Source organism: Enhydra lutris, unplaced genomic scaffold (assembly GCF_002288905.1).
Source record: "Enhydra lutris kenyoni isolate GAN:26980312 unplaced genomic scaffold, ASM228890v2 scaffoldscaffold2, whole genome shotgun sequence".
Taxonomy (NCBI): Eukaryota; Metazoa; Chordata; class Mammalia; order Carnivora; family Mustelidae; genus Enhydra; species Enhydra lutris.
In genome coordinates this window covers 6,741,037-6,760,767 of record NW_019154086.1, presented here as the reverse complement: position 1 = coordinate 6,760,767, position 19,731 = coordinate 6,741,037, and the positions used below count along the sequence as shown (strand labels likewise).

The 19,731-nt window shown below is 38.9% G+C and overlaps 1 protein-coding gene across 5 annotated transcripts in view; it reads left to right on the top strand.

The window, feature by feature from the left end:
• Window positions 1-19,731, top strand: part of LOC111147960 (VPS8, CORVET complex subunit) — a 245,202-nt gene that overhangs the window by 178,545 nt on the left and 46,926 nt on the right. For all 5 annotated transcript variants that reach the window (XM_022504289.1, XM_022504266.1, XM_022504272.1 and 2 more), the window contains 5 exons: window positions 1,125-1,206; window positions 1,561-1,643; window positions 11,469-11,549; window positions 13,174-13,343; window positions 16,216-16,381. In XM_022504289.1, coding sequence (XP_022359997.1) covers window positions 1,125-1,206; window positions 1,561-1,643; window positions 11,469-11,549; window positions 13,174-13,343; window positions 16,216-16,381 — 582 coding nt within the window. The remainder of the gene's footprint in view (window positions 1-1,124; window positions 1,207-1,560; window positions 1,644-11,468; window positions 11,550-13,173; window positions 13,344-16,215; window positions 16,382-19,731) is intronic.

Genomic DNA, 19,731 nt, shown 5'->3' with positions numbered 1-19,731 from the left:
TCAGGAATATGTTCCTCCCAAGACATAGAGTTAAGGCCTTCTGTAAATGATTGTCCAACAAGAAACCATGTCTGAAAACTTAAAATGTGTTAGTTTGATTTTTGATTAAAGATCCCTGCCCTTCCCCCGCCCCCCAAAAGGAAGAGGACAGAATTTGGAGTCAGAGTACCAGTTAACTGGTAGTGTGATCTTTGGCAAATTACTTTTCTAAACTTAAGTTTCTTATCTCAAGTGAAGATCATGCTTATTGTATAAGGCTGTTACGAAATTGAAATGAGAAAGTTGTGTAAATCATTTAATTGAGGACCAACATAATAAGAATAAATAAATGGTGGATCTATTAATTTATCTCCTGATGTGGTTGGAAATGTTAATTGAAATAATGTTAACTTCTACTTCTTGGTCTATGATGACTGACGTAATACAAAACAACGCTTTAGAGAGGGGAAAACTTTTGACAACCTGTATTCATTTCTCTTGCTTGATGCGGCTGAGAGAAATGTGGGGGAGGTGAGGTGGCGGAAGGGGCAGCCCTGTGTCCTGTCCTGCAGTACATAGGGTCACTTAGACTTGGTCAGGGGTGCGTGTACAGCACCGTGTATGAGAACCCGGCTGGCAACTTGGCTGTGTCTCCTTTGAACAGGCCTTGTCCTAAAACACAGAAGACTGCAGTTCCAGGGTCTAGACTTACTGCAGTTTCTTTATTTTCCCAAGGCGCATAGTAAAGATACCTATTGTAACTGTGCTCATTGCTTCTTATTGTTGTTTCTCCTCCCAGTCAAGTGTTCTATCTTTTGTTTTTAAAATGTTTATAAACAGGGTGCCTGGGTGGCTCAGTCGTTAAGTGTCTGCCTTTGGCTCAGATCATGATCCCAGGGTCCTGGGATTGAGCCCCACATCTGGCTCCCGGCTTGGTGGGAAGCCTGCTTCTCCCTCTCTCACTCCCCCTGCTTATGTTCCCTCTCACTATGTCTCTCTCTGTCAAGTAAATAAATAAAATCTTTTAAAAATAATAAAATGTTTATAAACAAATGTATGTGAGAGGTACATCTCAACCTGTAAAGCACTATGCTGAAGCCAATCTTAAATATAACAGAGTGCTTTGGTTTCCTCTGACATTGTAGGCACTCTGGTTTCCATTACTGGAGGCAATGATGGCCCCCCAGAAGCTCTCTGGATCAGCCGCACCTCATCTGCACCCGGAAGGTAATTACATCATCAGAGTCCACCTATACCATCACCAACTTTCATCTGCGAAAAATTTTCATTACGATACCTTTTCCCAGTATCATAGTATTAGTGTTTTTCTTAATGAAATTGTCGTATAGTGTTAATCTCATCTTTTATTCAGTTCTTTCTATGGCACCAGTTGCGTCATTTGTCTTGAATAATAGTAGCTTTGTTATTTATCAACAGTTAACTTTAAAATATCCAACTGGTCCTGGTTAGCTGAGTTTCTAGGAAACTATATAAATCTACTATTTTCCACGGACTTGTAGGAAAAACCAAAACCTCTTACTTTAAACTAACCGTAATATTAACATTTTATTATTACAACAGCTCTGAAGTCTCTGACCATGCAAGTTCTCAACAGCATGGCAGCGTTTATTGCCCTTCCATCGATCTTGCAAAGAATCTTACAGGTGAGTTAAAAGGGGAGAAAATTCAGTGTTGATCAGTTTCAACTAATGTTCTAGTCATGTTTAAATAACAAATTAAGCTAATGTTTAAATGGGTCTCTAGAGTAATGCAGCTGATTTTTGTCATTGCTAACTATCTAACTTAACGACTGTCATCCTTGAGCCTTTCCTGGTGCTCCAGGAGTGTGGGTTTCCCTGGCACAGGCTGGGGACCTTCCAGGTGGGTGTGCAGCCTTCACGTGTTCACTGGCGTCTGGGGATTCAGATGTATAGGCTTCCTATTCATATGCTAACTGGGAGAGAATCACCATTTATTGCCAGCGAATTGTGCCTTTTAGATTAAAAAAATATATAATAACCTAAAAATTACATTAATATAGTCATTTCTGAATCATAGGTTGTAACTTAAGTTTTCCAACTCAGAAAAAAAAATTTTATGTCCAGCCTTTATAGGAAATATCATTTGAAGGAAGTACCTATTTCCTTCAGCAAAAGGCATGAACGTTCCCAACATCATTAAAAGAACACCAAAAATACCCCAAGATAAATTTTTCAGAAACTTTGTGAACATTCCTGGGGAAATAGTAGGAATTATCCTTAGAATCCATTTTGTCTTCCTTCATTTTATGCAGCATAGACACACACACACACACACACACACACACACACACACACGCACGCACACCCAAAAACCATCAAAAAACAGTACTATGATGCCATTGGTCTTTATAATTCTCAAATGACTTTTCTCCCGTCAAGAATGTCCCTGGCAGCTCTCTTTTAAGACTTGCCAAGCTCCACTTGCATCTGGAATGAAGTGTCTGGGCTTTGCTGATACAGACTGCTGTATCTGTAGGCTCTCATCACAGTTATGTATCTGCACACGTCCTCTTTCATTTGATCCTGAGCATGTGGTGGCAAAGTCTTTGATATAAACCACTTCTCTTATGTCCATTTTAGAATACATTAGTCATAATGTTTTTAATTGAATATAAAGTAGTACTTCCATAAGGCAGAAATACTTTAATTTACCAAGTAAATTAGAAAAAATGAAATCTTAAGGTCAAAAGTAGCTTCACTTTCAGTGTATGCATTTTGCTTTGTGTTGAGCTTTAACCACACTTTGGTACATAAATTACAAGAAACAAAAATCAGTTTTTCTCTTGGCAAAAGCACGTGATTTTTTTAATTTTTGTTTTTTCAAGGCTCCTGACTTTGAAGGCTTTTGATATTAGAAAATCTTCCCTTTAGTTTGAGTTATATTGGCATTTATTTTAATTTTTTTGGCATTCATTTTAATTGTGTTCTTAGCATTTTCTACTTCCAGTGGTAGAAAAGGTATGTTCCGCCTTCTTTTCCCACGAATCAAGAGGGTATGCTCTTTCTTAAATTTGTTATTTGCACGTTTGTGATTACTGTAATAATAACTCTACCTTATATTTGTGTAGAGGTTTTTATTTTTCTCAAGGTGCTTTCACAGATGGTATCTCAGTTGAAACTCAGAACATTCTCTTCAGGTAGGTAGGGCTACTACAGAAATTTCTGTTGATGAAGGAGGAAACTGAAGTATAGAAAAGCTAGTACTTGGTTTGCTGTTTGTGGCAGAACCCGGGCTACCACAAAAGTCTCTCACGTTCTAATTTATGCTGGTTCCTATTATATTGTGTAAGCTTTTCTGTTGTTTCAGTGCCTGGTCTTTTGAGGTGTTAACTAATTTGTTTATTAATTATATGTTACCCTGTTTGGTCATTTCCTATGTAGATGAAAACCTTAGCTCTAGTCCTAAAGAGCTTTTAGGAGAGACAGAAAGTGTTCTGATGTAGCTCTTCTTTGGACTCTAAGCAAGTAATGGTGGCCACCTGAAGGATTATCTGCTGTGAACCCCCACTAGGGTGATTGCCACTTCATCCCTACATTTTCAGGCCATGTGATTACAGCAGGAGCAGCGTCTGACAGCAGGACCCTGACTCCACTAGATTGAGTCAGGGTGAGCAACTGGCCTAAGCAGGGCCAGTCAGTGCCTTTTTCAGGAAATTGTAGAACTGAACTTGAAGAGGATGAATGAGCTGCTCTTCAGGCCTCTGAGTTATATGAGGTACAAAGTTCAGCAACTGACAGTGACTACTTTTCCATCATGTTGGCTGAAATAGTTAAAAAAAAAAAAATCACGGAGAGAAGGGGAAGAGTAAAGCAGACACACAAAGAGGAAAATAGACAAAATGCATGAAGAAAAGAAGAGAAGACACCAGGAGAGGAGACAAGGCACAGGGAGAGGAGACCACAGAAATCCTGATGGCATTTGAGTCCTTTGTTGTAGCTGTAAAGGCTCACCTGCATTCCTTGGCTTGGATCCTCGAAACAGCCCAGTATCTTTACAACAGTTAGTTTTTTTAATAAGTTGGAATGAATTGGGTTTCTGAATATATCTAGTCAAAGGAGTACCAATAAAAGTATATCTGAAACAGACTGGGGAATTTGGGAAGATTTCCTGGAGGAGGAAATGTCTGAACTGAATCTTAAATAGCCTAAAGGAATTAGGGGGAAAAAGGAGATAGGGCTATTCTAAGCAGAGTGAACTATATATACAAAGAATGTGAGGTAAAACATGGTACATTTGGAGGAGTTGCAAGTGTTAAGTATGCTCGGAACATAGGACAAGAATAAAGGTGAGTCACGGAGCTGAAATTTGAGAGACTGGCAGGGACTGTGTTCTTAATTGCTTTGTGAACCATAAGGTAGAACTTTGGATTTAATTTTAACATTAGTAGATTCTCCTCAAAGGATTTTAAGCAGAGGAATGATGGAATAATGTTTCTCTTTAGAAAAATCATTCATCCAATATGTTATACAGGATAAATTGGAAGAGATAAGACTGAAGGCCTAGGAATACCCAGAATGTAATAGGTACTCAAAATTTGTTAATTGCGTTGCATAGAGTGGCTAGGAGAAGATGGATTTGGAGGTTAGTTAGTAGAATCCGCTTGACTTTTTGACGTTTAGAGGTAGGGAAACACAAGAACTCATGTTTCATGTGACTAACAATGAGCAGTGGGGAAACATGGGACTGGACTTTATGGGAAGAAGTAGAAGTGGAGACATAGACTCGGAAGTTGTCAGCACAGAAGTGGTAGTTCAGTTCTTGAAACTGCACAGAAGTGGTAGTTCAGTTCTTGAAACTAGGTGAATGTTAGGAGGAAATGAATTAGCGAGAAAAGCAGAAGCCTAAAAGTGGAGTTCTTGGAAACATCTAAGGATCAGGTCTATTTACCGATCTTTATTTACCATTAGAATGGAAGGACCTTCAGAATAAGACTATACTTTGCTACTCTGTCAACATCACCTAGCCCAGAGGTACCTGACATACAGTAGGAACCAAATATTTTTAGAGTGAATAAAAGCCAAGGGTTCAGGAATTCCACTTCTGCCCCAAGTGGGGTAACAGATTTACCCCCTTGCTTGAAGCAGCCAAAATATTGGACAGAGTATATGAAACAGTTTTTTAAAAAACTGGGTATCAGGCAATAAAGGTCATTGATAACTGAGAGACTGGAAACAGACAAGGTAAGCCCTGTGTTTGTCCCACCTTAATGTCTTGAGAGACTTCCTAGGCAATAGTGCACGGAGGGGATCCCAGCCAGTTTCCAGCATATTCATTGCTTTGAGGAGATGGAGCTGAGAATCAAGAGACTGAGGTGGCCAGAGTTTGTAGGCAAGTACCAGGCAGCAGAACTCTGGAGATGTGCAGAAGGCCCCTATCTCAAGTGTAAGTGCATGGTATAAGGAAACTAGCTAGGCCAAGGAAAAAACCACCTGAAAGGATCAGAGGCAATAATACTTGCATGTACACAGAGCCAATAGCAAGACTAGAATGAAGACCTCATAATGCACAGAACATGGGGTAGAGACTCAGAAGTACTCAATAGTGGGAAGCAGCCCTAGATACATAACTCCACTCATGCTAGCAAATCTTAATAGCAAGACCTGAAAGGATCAAACTTACCAAGTAATTTAACTGCCTCCCAGAACAAAGATTAAAAATACTTTAAGGAATACAAAAATATCCAGGACCTAACATTGTAAAATTTATGGTATATTACATCGAATAAAAAAATTACAGTGTATTCAGAGAAGCTGGAAAATGAAACCCACATATGACATTGGATATTAAAATTAGCGGACAAGGACACCAAAACAGAAGAAAAGATAAGTGAATTTGAAAACCTAGCAATACAGACTATCCAAAATGAAACAGAGAAAGGTGAATTGAAAAAAAAAAATGAGTCCGTGAACTCTGGGACAATTTCAAGCAGCCCAGAATATGTGTCCTTGGAATCCTGAAAACAGGGAGTCAGAAAAAAATACTTGAAGAAAAACTGGCTGAATATTTTTCAGATTTATTGAGAACTATTAGCACATAGATCGATAATCCCAAACCTGAGCAGTATGAGCGAAAATACAAGACCCATCATAATTGTTCAAAATCAGGTTAACAGAAAAGCTTAACAGCACCAGAGGAAAAAAAGAGGAACAAAAATAAAGATGATAACACTTTTCTGTCAAACAGTTTTAACCACTTTGACCTAGTTGACATTTACATATTAATTCTAACGGCAGAAGTCACATTCTTCTCAGGTTGTACATAGAATGTTTACTAAGATAGGCCATACTCTGGGCTATAAAGCAAGTGTCCGTAAATCCATTGTTTTGGATTTTAACCATTCTAATAGGTATGTAGTGGTCTTATTATTTTAATATGCTGTTCTGTAATGAACAATGACTTGGAACACCTTTTTATGTGCTTACTTGCCATCTGTGTATCCCCATTAGTTGGGTCATGTTTTTTAACTATTGAGTTTTAAGAGTTCTTTGTATATTTTTTTATAGAAGTTTTTTGTCAGATATGTTTTGCGTGTATTTTCCCAGTTGGTGGCTTTTCTTTTCATTCTCTCAACAGTGTCTTTTCATTAAGCAGAAGGTTTTTAAATTTTAACGAGGTCCAACTTTTCAGGGATTTTTTTTTCATGGATTGTGTATTTAGTGTTGTATCTAAAAACTCATCATCAAACCCAAGTTCACCTAAATTTTTTTCCCATGTTCTAGAAGTTTTATAGTCCTGCATTTTACATTTTAGGTCTGTGATCCATTTTGAGTTCATTTTTATGAAAGATGTAAGGTCAATGTCTAGAGTCATTTTTCTACATGTGGATGTCTAGTTTTTCCAGCACCATTTGTTGAAAAGACTATCCTTTTCTTCATTGAATAGCCTTTGCTCAGTTGGCTATATTTATGGGGGTTTATTTCTAAGTGCTCTGTTCTCCATTGATCTCTTTGTTTGGTCTTTTGTCAATACCACATTATCTTGATTATTGCAGCTTCATAGTAATTATGAAAGTCAGATAGTGTCAGTCCTCTGACTTTGTCCTCCTTCAATGTTGTGTTAGCTACCTTGGGTCTTTTGCCTTTCCATATAAACTGTAGAATCATATTGTCTGTATCCACAAAGTAACTTGCCAGCTTTTTTATTGTCTTTGTCTGGTTTTGTCTGGGTAATGCTGGCCTCATCAAATGAGTTAGGTGTTCCCTCTGCTTCTATTTTCTAAAACAGATTGTAGGATATTGATATAATTTCTTCCTAAATATTTGGTAGAATACACCAGTGAAACCATGTGGGCCTGGTGCCTTCTATTTTGAAATGTTATTAAGGATTCAATTTGGTTAAGAGACCAGGCCCGTTTGTTAAATGTTTCTACATGTGTGAGTTTCAGTAGTGTGTCTTTCAAGGAGTTGATCTGTTCCATCTAAGTTATCAGGTACTCAAACCAGGAGTGTTTATGTTTTTAGGTTTGGGGGTTTTCTGTTTTGTTGGTTTGTTTGTTTGTTTTTTTAATCTTGTCCCTTGTCATCTTTTTTTTCATTAGACCCAATTTTCAATCCATTGCCAAGCATTCTCCACTAGAATATTGCCTAGATTATTTCCTGTGTTCCAGCACCGTGCAGAGCACATAGTGTATACTCGCTGGGTTTTAGCTGGCTCAGTCACCTCAGCAGTAGTTCTCAGTAGTTCATAAGCACTTCTGTGTTCTTTATCTCCTTTGACCTCTGTGTACATTAAGCTGGAGAAATAGTGAGATCCCCATGTTGCTCGTGAGGAAAGTGCTATCTTAGTCTGCTCAGTTATTAAGTGGCCATAGCTGGAACTTGAACCTAGGTCTTCCAGCTCCAAAGTTGAGGCCTTCTGTACCCAGCATCAGCCCTGGCATACTTCAGATCCACCCCTCTTTACCAAGTCCCCTGGACGGAAGAGAGGGAGTGACAGTTTCTTAGACGAGCAGTTGCTCAGATAGATACTGTTTCTCCAGAGAAGATGTTCTCATGATAGGGGTTTCCCCAAGAGCTTCTTGACCTCTAAATGTTTATTCAACTGATGCTTGGAACCCGACTTGTGCAGGCTGCTTCCGTGAGCAGTAGATGGTAAGTTAGTTGGGAGTGTTTTGAAGGGTCCATATTTGTGTTTTACAGATTCGGCCTTCCCAGTTTGCTTTTAGTGAGCTCTACTCTACGGCAAAAAGTAATTCTTGGCTTCTGAGAAGCTGTTTGTGACTGTCTTACTGAGGAAATTAAAGAAAACAAGTGATTTATATGCTAGCCTGTGGAGGGCATTATTCATATTTTAAAGTAATGCTTGATTAGGAAAGATTTTAATTACAAAACAAACCACATACATGCTACAGTAGGCCACAGAAAGCAGGAGCGGGGGAAAAGCGGCCGTCACATCTTTTTCTAAAAAGCTTTTTAGAAACCAGGTTTATGCGAAGTACCCATGTGTGCTCTTTTATGGCTTACAAATAAGTTGAAGACAAACCTCAGCAGTTATTCATTGCCAAAGCATCTAACGGACATCTTTGGAAAATAATTTGAAAAGCTATTGGATTGCATACATGCTGTGCTAGAAGGCTTGAGCTCCCTTTTGCATTCTATAATTTATATGTTGTCCCAGCATGAGGTAATTTTCATGATTTTGCCTTTAAATTATGCATATTAAAGTGAAGTGTACTGATGCAAATATAGACATGACCTATAAAGATTTCTTCCTTTTCCCAGAATTTAACCTTTTAAAGACATTTTACTCTCCAAACTACCCTTGTCAGAAACAAATGACAGAGCGTTTCTGTGCTAGAGCTGTATTAGTGTATTGAACGCACATCTTACAGTAGCTACTATAATACGCTTCTTATAATAAGGTGTCACGCTGTCCCTTGATACTTTGAGAAATAGATGTATTTATTAAGAGTTTGACCTAAAGCATAATTGAGTGTAAATTCAGAAGCATTAACAAGGATCTGTTTTCATGCAAAAAATAAAAAATTATGAGTATATGCCTAAGTTGTTTTTCTAATAAAAAATTAGTCTGAGATATCTACAGTCAGGCCTTTGTAAGTAAGTGGTCTGCATGTGTTTGACAGGTACCTTTACCTTAGCTACACGATCTCTACCTGTGAAACAGAAAATGTCCCCATTAAGCTTCAGTGACAGTTTAATCCAAACTTGTAAACGTGTTAATTAGTACACAAATACATAGTTTTAATGTGCCTTTCATTCCTTAAGCATAAGCTCAGCAGCAGGGACCAGGAACCTATGGCAGACAAGCTTTTGCTGCTTTAGAGCACCTGAAAGTACTACAGGCTGCTTTGGTTAGAAACTGTATGCAGCCAGTCTTCCGGGAGCCATCGTTGGAATCTAGAAGGAAAAAAGAAGGAAATGCTCAGACTGTGCTGTAAGAGCAGGAAGACAAGATTTCTTCTCATATTTCTGAAACTCTCTCCTACGTTGTTCCTGCTTTACAGTCTTGTCTTAACATCTGAGCTCACAATTACTTTCAAGGCACCGAGATTTTTTTTAAAGATTTTATTTATTTGAGAGAGAGAAAGAGAGAGAGCATGCATAAACAGCAGGGGGTGGAAGGAGGAGCAGACTCCCCGCTGAGCAGGGAGCCCCACATGAGGCTCGATCCAGGGATCCCAGGATCATGACCTAAGCCGAAGGCAGAGGCTTAACCAACTGAGCCATCCAGGTGCCCTAATGCACCAAAATTTTAATAACAACCACTCCCTAAGAAGTAACCAGAAATGTTACCTGTATTTTCCAGCAAACATTAGCTTATTATTTAGTTTATTAGTTTAGGTATCTATACTTGGAAGACCAGTATAACATGTTAATTAAAAACATGGTTTCTGGTGTGCCTGGGTAGCAGTCCTTTGGGGGTCCAGCTCTTGATTTTGGCTTGGCTTGGGGTATGGGATTGAGGCCCATGTTCAGGGGCTCAGCACAGAGTCTGCATGGATTTCTCCCTTCCCCACCCTTCCCCCCTCCTCACTGCATGTTCTTTCTCTCTCTCTCATCTTTAAAAAAAAAAAAAAAAAAAAAAAAAAAGGTTTCTGAAGTACCTAGATTCAAATCCCAGTTTATCTGCTTACTAGTTCTGTGATCTTAGAGAATTTTATTTAGCCTCTCTGAGCTTGAATTTTTTCATTTATAAATGTTCTGGAAGGAATGTAATGATGTGGCACATATAAATAGCAGCTATGTTCATCGTTGCTGTAGAGTTGGGCTCCCCTTTTTGGCATGGGAGAGTCATTTATGTCAGACATAACCTCATATTAGAGTAAAGTAATAGACTTGACATACTCAGTTATTAGCAATGTTTTAATTATAATTCTCAGCCTAGCCAAAGGTACAGTAAAATGAGCACACAAATATGCTGATGGAGATAAAAGTTGCATCATACGACTTTGTGGTGGAGCAATTTGGCAGTATATATCAATACCCATAAAAACCTTCTTTGAATCTGTAATTCCCTTTCTAGACATCTCCTCTAAAGTATCAGAGATTCAGACCAAAATTTACAACTACCAGCATTTAACCATCATGAGTGGGATTTGGGAAGGGGGAGGCAAACTTAAATGTCTAACAAGAGAAAATGACACGTGGTATTTTCACATTATTCATACTCTGTGGTTGTTATGAAATACTTGCTGATACTGCTCACAATATACGATCATGAAAGTATGTAAAATACTCCTATTCTGTACACTAGGAAATACATCTCTGTCTCTTACCCTCTCTCTTCTTTCCCAGAAACAAGGCTGGAAAACAGTATCAATAGTATTTATCTCTGTGTGGCTGGATTTCAGTTTTTTTGTGTCTGTTTATTATTTGTTTTTGTATACTTCAGTGTTTTACAGATTGTACATAATAAACAAGTTACTTGGCATACTTCAGAGGAAAAGCAGTGGAGGAGAGATTGGGTATCTACATATCTGTTGTTTATCAGTAGGGACTTAACTTAAAAAAGCTTTGAAAAACTGAAAGCTACTCCTTGGATCCAGAAAGTCTTGTCTCCTAAACTGGGGCCAGGTGGTGGCCAAATGTGGGTCGCGGGAAAGGTTTGTTGGACAGGTTCTGGTATTCAGGTGAACATTGTTTTAATGTAGCAGATAAATAAGGTTGCAGAGAGGGACAGATGATGTTTAATATGAAGGAGAGGAAGCTTCTTGCCAAAAGAAAACCACGGTGAACTTTAATGAGACTTGCAAAAAACAGTGTCAAGTAAGGGGCTTGTATCACTTAAATTTTATTTATCTTTTCAAAATATTTGTGATGGCCAGAGGGAAACTGATACGCATTTCTAGTGAAAGTTCATAGAAGAATAAATACTTACTGAGTGTAGAAAAGTATTTGAGTATTCAGCATTTTCAGATAACATATATTAAAGTAATATTAAAATACCAAGAACAGAATTAAACATTTTTGCAACTTTTTTGTAATTAGGATCCAGTTTATGGAAAAGGAAAACTTGGAGAAATCCAGGGACTTATTCTGGGAATGTTGGATACCTTTAACTATGAACAAGTAAGCTATTTTCTGTTTCTAAGACTGTCCTAAGGTAAAAGAAGCTATTTCCTTTTCTTGGCAGCTATACTTTTTCTTTAAAAATTCCTGTCTATTTAATGGAAGTTTGGTAGCTTGAAGTGTATGCTTTTTAAAAAATTTTTAAATCCGTTGGCCTTAATTAATACACACACACACGCACATACACATACACACATAGATATTCTAGAATGTGGAAATGCATCAGACTTAGATTCATTTTATTCGTTTGACTCATTGGCAATGGAACAGGTTTTTGTTTGTTTGTTTGTTTGTTTGTTTTCCCCCAAATGGAAAGTGTGAGAAACTTTCTGGAAAAATAATTTAATGCAAAAATGTAACCCATGAAAAAAGTCAGCCTGAGTATAGAAAAATGAAGGAAAAAAATTCCTTGTCTTTTATTAAACATTCTGAAGCAGATAATTACCACTAACCAAAAATGGTCATTGGTTTTCCTTTAACTCAGAACTGTCTGTAGCATTAATTCTCTGTAGGAACCAGCATGGTATACAGATTTTTTTCCTTAGTATAGATCAAAGTGACTCATGAAGCCACCAAGGAAAAGCATCATTTGGGCATGTTAGATACAATATCTGCTTTTTCAGTAACCCAAGAGAAGAAAAATTGGGGGTGACAGGACTTTTCTTGGGTTGTTTAAGAACTGCGGCTTTGCTCAGTGTGCCCAGGGGAACAGACAGCCCTGCAGGCATGGACTCTGTGTTGGCAGAAGGGAAGCTGAGGGCAAGGTAGGAAGTTCTTGCAGACTCTTCAAAGAGGAGAAAAGATGGGGTTGATTGGAGAGAATTACAATGGTAAGACCGTTAGACCTAAAAATTCTGCATTACAGATAAAATTAAAGGACGAGCAAAGAGGATGGGCAGTATGTCTCCCCTTTGGGACTGCACATTTAAGTGATATATATGAATGTTGAAAATTAGATAGTAGGAAAACAATACAAGCACACAGAGCCTTAAAATGACTTAATGTGATAGCTATGAAAATGTCTTTATGTGACTTACTGACAGATGTCACAGTCTTAAGTAGATTCAAATGACTTGTAAGTGATCAGGAAAATGTGATCTCTTTACCCAAGGGAGATGAAAACTGAGTAATGGCCATTAGCTTTTTCATTGAAAGGTTATTTGAAATATTGCCACAGATGCAGTTTCTATTTAAAAAAAAAAAAAAAAACCACACAGCATTTTTTGGTTGTTCATTAACACTTTGAGTCATTCAGAAGGAATTTATTATAGAAATATAATAAATAAACAGGTTTGGGTTTATCTAGTCATTTGAAAGCCATCAGTGTGAATTAAGCCACAGAATGGCAGAGCACACATTTCTCAGTAGAAACTAATGACAGCATTTTAATAAGTATTTTGAGACTCTTAATGTAGGCAGTTGTCATTACTTGCACGTCAAAGTTAACCACTTCAGTCTCGGAGTATTTGGTGTTTGTTTTATCAATGTTTTGCCTTCATAGTATATTCTAACTTCACTGTTTGTGGTTGAAAACTCAACAGTGCCATTCCTCCCTCACCCTCTCTTTCTCTTTCACTTAATCATTTGTCTGTGTGTGTGTGTGTGTTCTTTTGGTCTTTCATAGACCCTGCTGGAAACAACTACTAGCCTTCTAAACCAAGATCTCCATTGGTCATTGTGTAACCTGAGAGCTTCAGTCACCAGAGGACTGAATCCCAAGCAAGATTACTGCTCTATATGTTTGCAGCAGTACAAGAGACGCCAAGAAATGGCTGATGAAATCATTGTCTTTAGGTAAGCAAGAGAAAGGAAATGTTATACAGTATGGTGTGTGACTTGTATGGTATTACCAGGCAGGGATACACGTGAATACACAGCCCCAAGCAATCACTCTAGCAGTGAACAAAACGAGGCAAAGTTCCTGGCATAGACCTTAACATTCTGCATAGGGGTTGGGGGAATATATGGGTGCTGACAATATAAGATGGACGCTGGACCCAAACTTTTTGAGTTCAAATCCTGATTCTACCACTTACTACCCATGAGACTTCAGACATGTTATTTAATCTCTTTACATCTTAGTTTCCTCATCTGTAAATTGAGATAATAATGACCTTGTCCTTAGGGTTTTGTGAAGATTACAGGTGTCATCGTGCTGACATATAGTAAGCACTATATAAATGTTATAGCTTCTATTATTATAGACATAGGATAATTGGCAGATTTGATGGTTGGAAAGGGAAGAAGTTCTCATCACACAAAGAGTCCATTCTCAACACATATTTATTGAGCTCACACTGTACGCCAAGCACCGTTCAAAGGGATAGGGTACAGCATGAATAGAACAAAGGATCTGTTCTCATTGAATTTATAGTCCAGTGGCAGGGACAAACAAGTAAAATGCCTGCTAGTGACTATGGTGGAAAAAAATAAGACCTGTTAAGTGAGAACAGTGTTTGGTGGGGGAGTATATGGTATATAGGGTGATCAGGAAAAGCATCACTGATACAGTGACTTAATAACAGACAATTAAAAAATTAATAAAAATGTAATAATTACCATGAATAAAATAACATATGGTGTAAAGGAATGTTGGGAACTACTAATATCCAAAGAGTAATTAGGGAAAGTCTCACTAGTTTAGTGACATTTGAATAAAGACCTAAGGGAAGTGGCTATGCAGTATCAGGGAGAGGGTGCCCCAGGCAGAGAATCACCAAGTGCAGAAAGCATGAGACTGGAGCATAGTCCATGATCTGTGGAACAGTGAGTAAGTGGGCTTGTGTTGGCAGAGCTGAGTGAAGGAAAGTGAAGATGATAAGAGATGGCTTCAGAGGAAGAGCAGGCCAAATCATGCAGGATCTGGGTCATTATAGAGAGTTAAAGTTCTACTCTGAGATGAGAAGCCATTGGATGGTTGAGGATAGGTTTGACATAATCTTGCCTATGTCTTAAAGATCACTTTACTGTGTTGAGAATGAATTATAGAAGGTCAGAGGTGAAAGCAGGAAGACCAGTTAGGTTATTGGAGTAATCCAAGGGAGAGATGGCCCAAGGCGGTACTAATGAAATAAGAAGTGGTAGGATTTTGGATATATTTTGAAGGTAGAGCTGATAAGACTCTTTATAGACTGGATATGAGGTGTGAAAGAAAGAGAATGGTCAAGGATGATGCCAAAGTTTTTGGCCTGAGGGGCACCTGGGTGGCTCAGTCATTAAGTGTCTGCCTTCCACTCAGGTCATGATGCCAGGGTCCTGGGATCGAGTCCCACAGCAGGCTCCCTGATCAGTGAGAAGCCTGCTTCTCCCTCTCCCACTCCCCGTGCTTGTGTTCCCTCTCTCACTGTGTCTCTGTCAAATAAATAAATAATCTTTTAAAAAACAAAAAAAACACAAAACACATTTGTGGCCTGAGCAACTGGAAGAATGTAGTTGCTTTTTATTTTATTTTTTTATTTAATTTGATTTTATTTTATTTCGATGTTCCACAATTCATTGTTTATGCACCACACTCAGTGCTCCATGCAATACGTGCCCTCCTCAATACCCACCTCCCACCCTCCCCCTGCAAAACCTTCAGTTTGTCTCTCAGAGTCCACAGTCTCATGGTTTGTATCCCCCCTCCGATTTTCCCCAGCTCTCTTATCCTCTTCATCTCCCTAGTTGCTTTTTATTGAGATGTGGAAGGTTGGATGAGAACCATGCAGTAGGGATAGAGCAGAGTGGAAATTAAGAATTTGGTTTGATGTGTGTTAAGACGCCTGTAAGACATCCCATCCACATGTAGGTAGTGTGTTAAAGCCATGGTACTGAAAGTAATCACCAAAGAAGCAAAGCGTAGCTATAGAAGAGAAAGAGTAGAGAAAGACTGTAGAAAAGAATTGACTTCTGAGGTGGTCCAACATTTCAGGTTGGAGAAATAAGGAGGAATCAGTATAGATAACTGAGAATTCTATTCAACTCACTTCTGGGAGGCTCATTTAGTAATCAATAGGGAATTTCTTCTTACAGATAGTGTAAGAATTTACTGTAGCACTGTCATTTTTGTAAATAATCAAATCACCACTGTTGCCTTGGATTTGATAAGGCAGACCACTCATGTTGTCATCAAGATACTTGAATCATTATGATTTTCCCCTATTGCGTTTTTTTTTTTTTTAAGATTTTATTTTTTATTTATTTATTTGACAGAGAGATCACAAGCAGGCAGAGAGGCAGGCAGAGAGAGAGGAGGAAGCAGGCTCCCCGCTGAGCAGAGAGCCCGATGCGGGGCTCAATCCCAGGACTCTGAGATCATGACCTGAGCCGAAGGCAGCAGCTTAACCCACTGAGCCACCCAGGCGCCCCCCCCTATTGCATTTTTTATACTATCTAAAAATATGTCATGATTTGAGAAATGAACAGAAGTTCAAGTCCTCTCCCAGGTGGTTTGTAATCAGAGTACTGTGATTCTGTTGCTACTCACAATGTAAGTGTACAGATATGTGAGTCCAGATTTTAGAAGAGAGGACAACAACAAGTAAATTTCTTTTCTTCTTAACTGTACCACAGTCCGTGCGTTCCAGCTTATTACAAATATTTATCACTTATAAATACACTCTAACGTAGCGTAAGTTTGTGGCTTTTATGATGAGAAAAGTGCAAATTGGTTGCCTTCATTTTGCAGCTGTGGCCATTTGTACCACTCATTCTGTCTACAAAACAAAGAATGCACCATAGAGACCGAGGGGCAGACGAGATGGACCTGCTACAAATGCAGCTCAAGTAACAAAGTAGGGAAATTAAATGAAAACTCATCTGAAGTTAAAAAGGGGAAGACAGCCCCATCCCAGGTAAGACTTATTTTCATGACAAGATGGAGTTAGTCTTTTCTTACGGATGTCTTGCAGGCCTGGCCCCATTTGTCTTGTAGGTCTCCACAGATTTTACCTCATGGGTATCCAGTGCATGTCATCTTCTGCTCAGCCCTGTTCAGTATTTGAAGACCCTCTCTTCTTTGCCCCACACTGAAAAACAGGGACTTAGGAGCAAGAGAAGACATTTTCTGCCCTTAAAAAGCATAAGAGCTAGTTGAACAGAGGGCATGTTACCCCCATGAGCCCGCTGAGGAGCCTTTGACCAAGTACAAGGTCAGCAAGTCCAAACGCTATAGTCCTCATAGTAGCTGTGTGCTGAAGAGTGCGGAGCTGTCACTCGGTAGTGGGGCCAGCAGACAAGGTAAGTACACATGTGCTCTGTACATGGTTTCCTCAGCTGGGTACCTGTCTTCAAAGAACGTCACACAGTCATGTTCGTTTGAGAAATAGGCATTGCTTTTGGAGTCTGACTAATGGAGTAGATAAAACTTCTGCTTATTTTACAGCCTTTCTTTTCTTCTTCTTAAGCAAGCAGTAGTGCAGTTGAACTCCACTGCATACTAACTTTTGGGAGAACAGAACTTGACAACACGAGGACCCCAGTGTGGAGGAGGAGCAGTTGCTAGCTGCTTTGACTTGATCATTATTCTGTTCTCGATTTATTTCCTCTTCAGAGAGAGGGAAGGGGTGTCACATTTGCTGTTTCTTGCTCCTTCCTCTGTGCCCTCTACCCTGTAGTTGGCTTTAACATCACTTTGTGAAAAGTTGAACCTGTTGATTTTCTGTTTCATCAGCTTTCAGTGCTATTTTAGAAGTACCCAGAAAAAAAACTCTGCTTTAACTACTCCCAAATAACAGTTCAGAATTTTTATACTCTGTTGGTAGGCATTCATTTCTCTTCATCCAGTGTGTATGGAACAATATGCCAGGCACTGTGCTGAGTGCCAGGGATCCAGCAATGACAAGACATTTTGTCTTGTAGAGTATATAACCAGTGAAGTTACAAACAGATTTTGAATTAGTATTCTCAGTTTCTTTATGACACCAAATATGTGGTATTTTTTTCAACACCAGGTCATACACTGATTCTATCAATACTCTGGACATCAGCTGGGTGTCCAATAATTTACTTCCAATGCTAATTACCAGGAGTTAGCATCAGATTCCACAGGTTTAAGGATTCATTCACACAAGACTACCCTCACTTCAAACACCACTTGCAAATGAAATGCCCCAGTTACCCACCCTTCTGTCTGACTTTGCAGACTCAGAAGTTCCCATAATCAACCCCCCTGTAGTTCGATAATTCACTAGAGCAACTCCTAGAACTTAGGAAAATGCTTTACATTTACCTGTTTATGAAAGGATCCAACTCAGGAGCAGCCAAATGGAAAAAATGTGTAGGACGAGGTATGGAGGGGAGAAGGATGCTTCCATGTCCTCTCCCAGCATGCTACCTTCCCAATACCTCAATACGTTCACTAACTCAAAATCTCCTTGAACCTGGCCATTTGGGGTTTCTGTAGGGATCTCATTACATAGGCATAATTGATTAAATCATTGGCCATTGGTGATTAAACTCAATCTCTAGCCTCTCTCCCCTTCCCAGAAGTTGGGGATTAGGGGGGGCAGGACAGGGGATGGTAGAGCTGAAAGTTCCCACCCTCTAGTCACCAACCTCCAACCTGAAGCCATCTAGGAGACCAGAGATACCAGTCATCTCACTAGCATACAGAAGGCACTCTTATCACTCCCGAGATTCCAAGAGTTTAAAGAGCAAAGTACCATAAACCGGGGACAAAGACCAAAATATATATATATAAATTATATATATATTCTTTTATTATTATGCCACAAGTATTTGCAGATGAACTGTGCTGTAAGAGCAGGTAATAAGTGGACTTAATCAACATGGGAAATCACAGAAGGCATCCCAAAAGTGCCATGTTAGCTGCCCTGAAGGAAAAAGGGAAGTAAGCTAGACAAATTTAGGTGCAGTGGTAATTAGAATGAGGGATACTCTAGGCCAAGGAAACAATATAGGTAGAACTAACATAGCATCTCTGCTGTGAAGCTAAACATTGAGCATGACTAGATCAAGAATATGAGAGAGTGAGTGGTATGAGGTGAGGCTGCTGTGGTATAAAGGAATCATATTAATTACTCTGATGACTATACCAGAGAAATGGGGAGGGTATGGTGTGCCGGGGTGGCTCAGTCGGGTAAGTGTCTGCCTTCAGCTCAGGTCATGACTGACCACAGGGTCCTGAGATCAAGCCCCATGTAGGGCTCCCTGCTCAGTGGGGAGCCAGCTTCTCCCTCTTCCTCTGCAGCTCCCCTTGCTTATGCTTGCTGTCTCTCCTTGTCAAATAAAATCTTATTTAAAAAAAAAAAGGGATTTTAAGGGGTTTTAAGGAAGGAATGATATCTGATCAGAATAGCAATTTTTTCCAGAGCAGTATTCTTAGAGCACTCTAACTACAGTGTAGAAAATGGATTGAAAATGGAAGCAAGAACAGATGTAGAGAGACCAAGAATATTGATGTAATTTAGAGGAAAGAAGTGATAACTTGTGTTAGAATGATAGAAGTTGGGATGGGGAAAATACTACATATTTGAGATGTGTTTGAGATGTGCACAAACATCAGAATAATTAATATGGTCCCTGCTTTCCTCACCACCTGCATCTCAGACCACCCTCTTTTTACCCTCTCATCCAATCACGTTCAACTTCCAGTTCCGTGCTCTTTTCTGCTTCACAGCATTTAACTGAGAGAGAAGTTATCAGGACTTGATGATAAATGTGTTGGATGGAGCAGGTAAGACAAAGGGAGGAGTCAGAAATAGTACCCAGATTCTTACTTAAATAGTTGATGGATGATAGTACCATTTACTGAGATAGGAAGCAGTAAACAAAGAACAGACTTGGGAATAAGAGAATTCATTGTTGAATTTAGAGATTTACAGGACTTTACATGTAAAGATGTTGAGTGTGGTTTCCAGATTGAAAATTTTATTAACTAGTCATCCAGAATGCTTCCTTGTTTGCATTTAGGGAAGGAAAGATAGGCCTTGTGATTTCCAGCATGTTTCCAAGCTGAATGCAGATTCTTATGCAAATTCTTAAGTCACATCTTGGGGCATTTTAGTTTTTGTTGTTTTTTTTTTTCTCTTTCAGTTGTATCCTATTCATAAACGAATTTGTGATTGTATTATGTAATTGTTTGGATATTACCAATTAAATTTATCTTTCTAGATAGTCCCAAGCAGCTAATATAGACCTTTTTCCTTTTTTAAAAAAAATAAAATTGTGTTTTATCCATGTA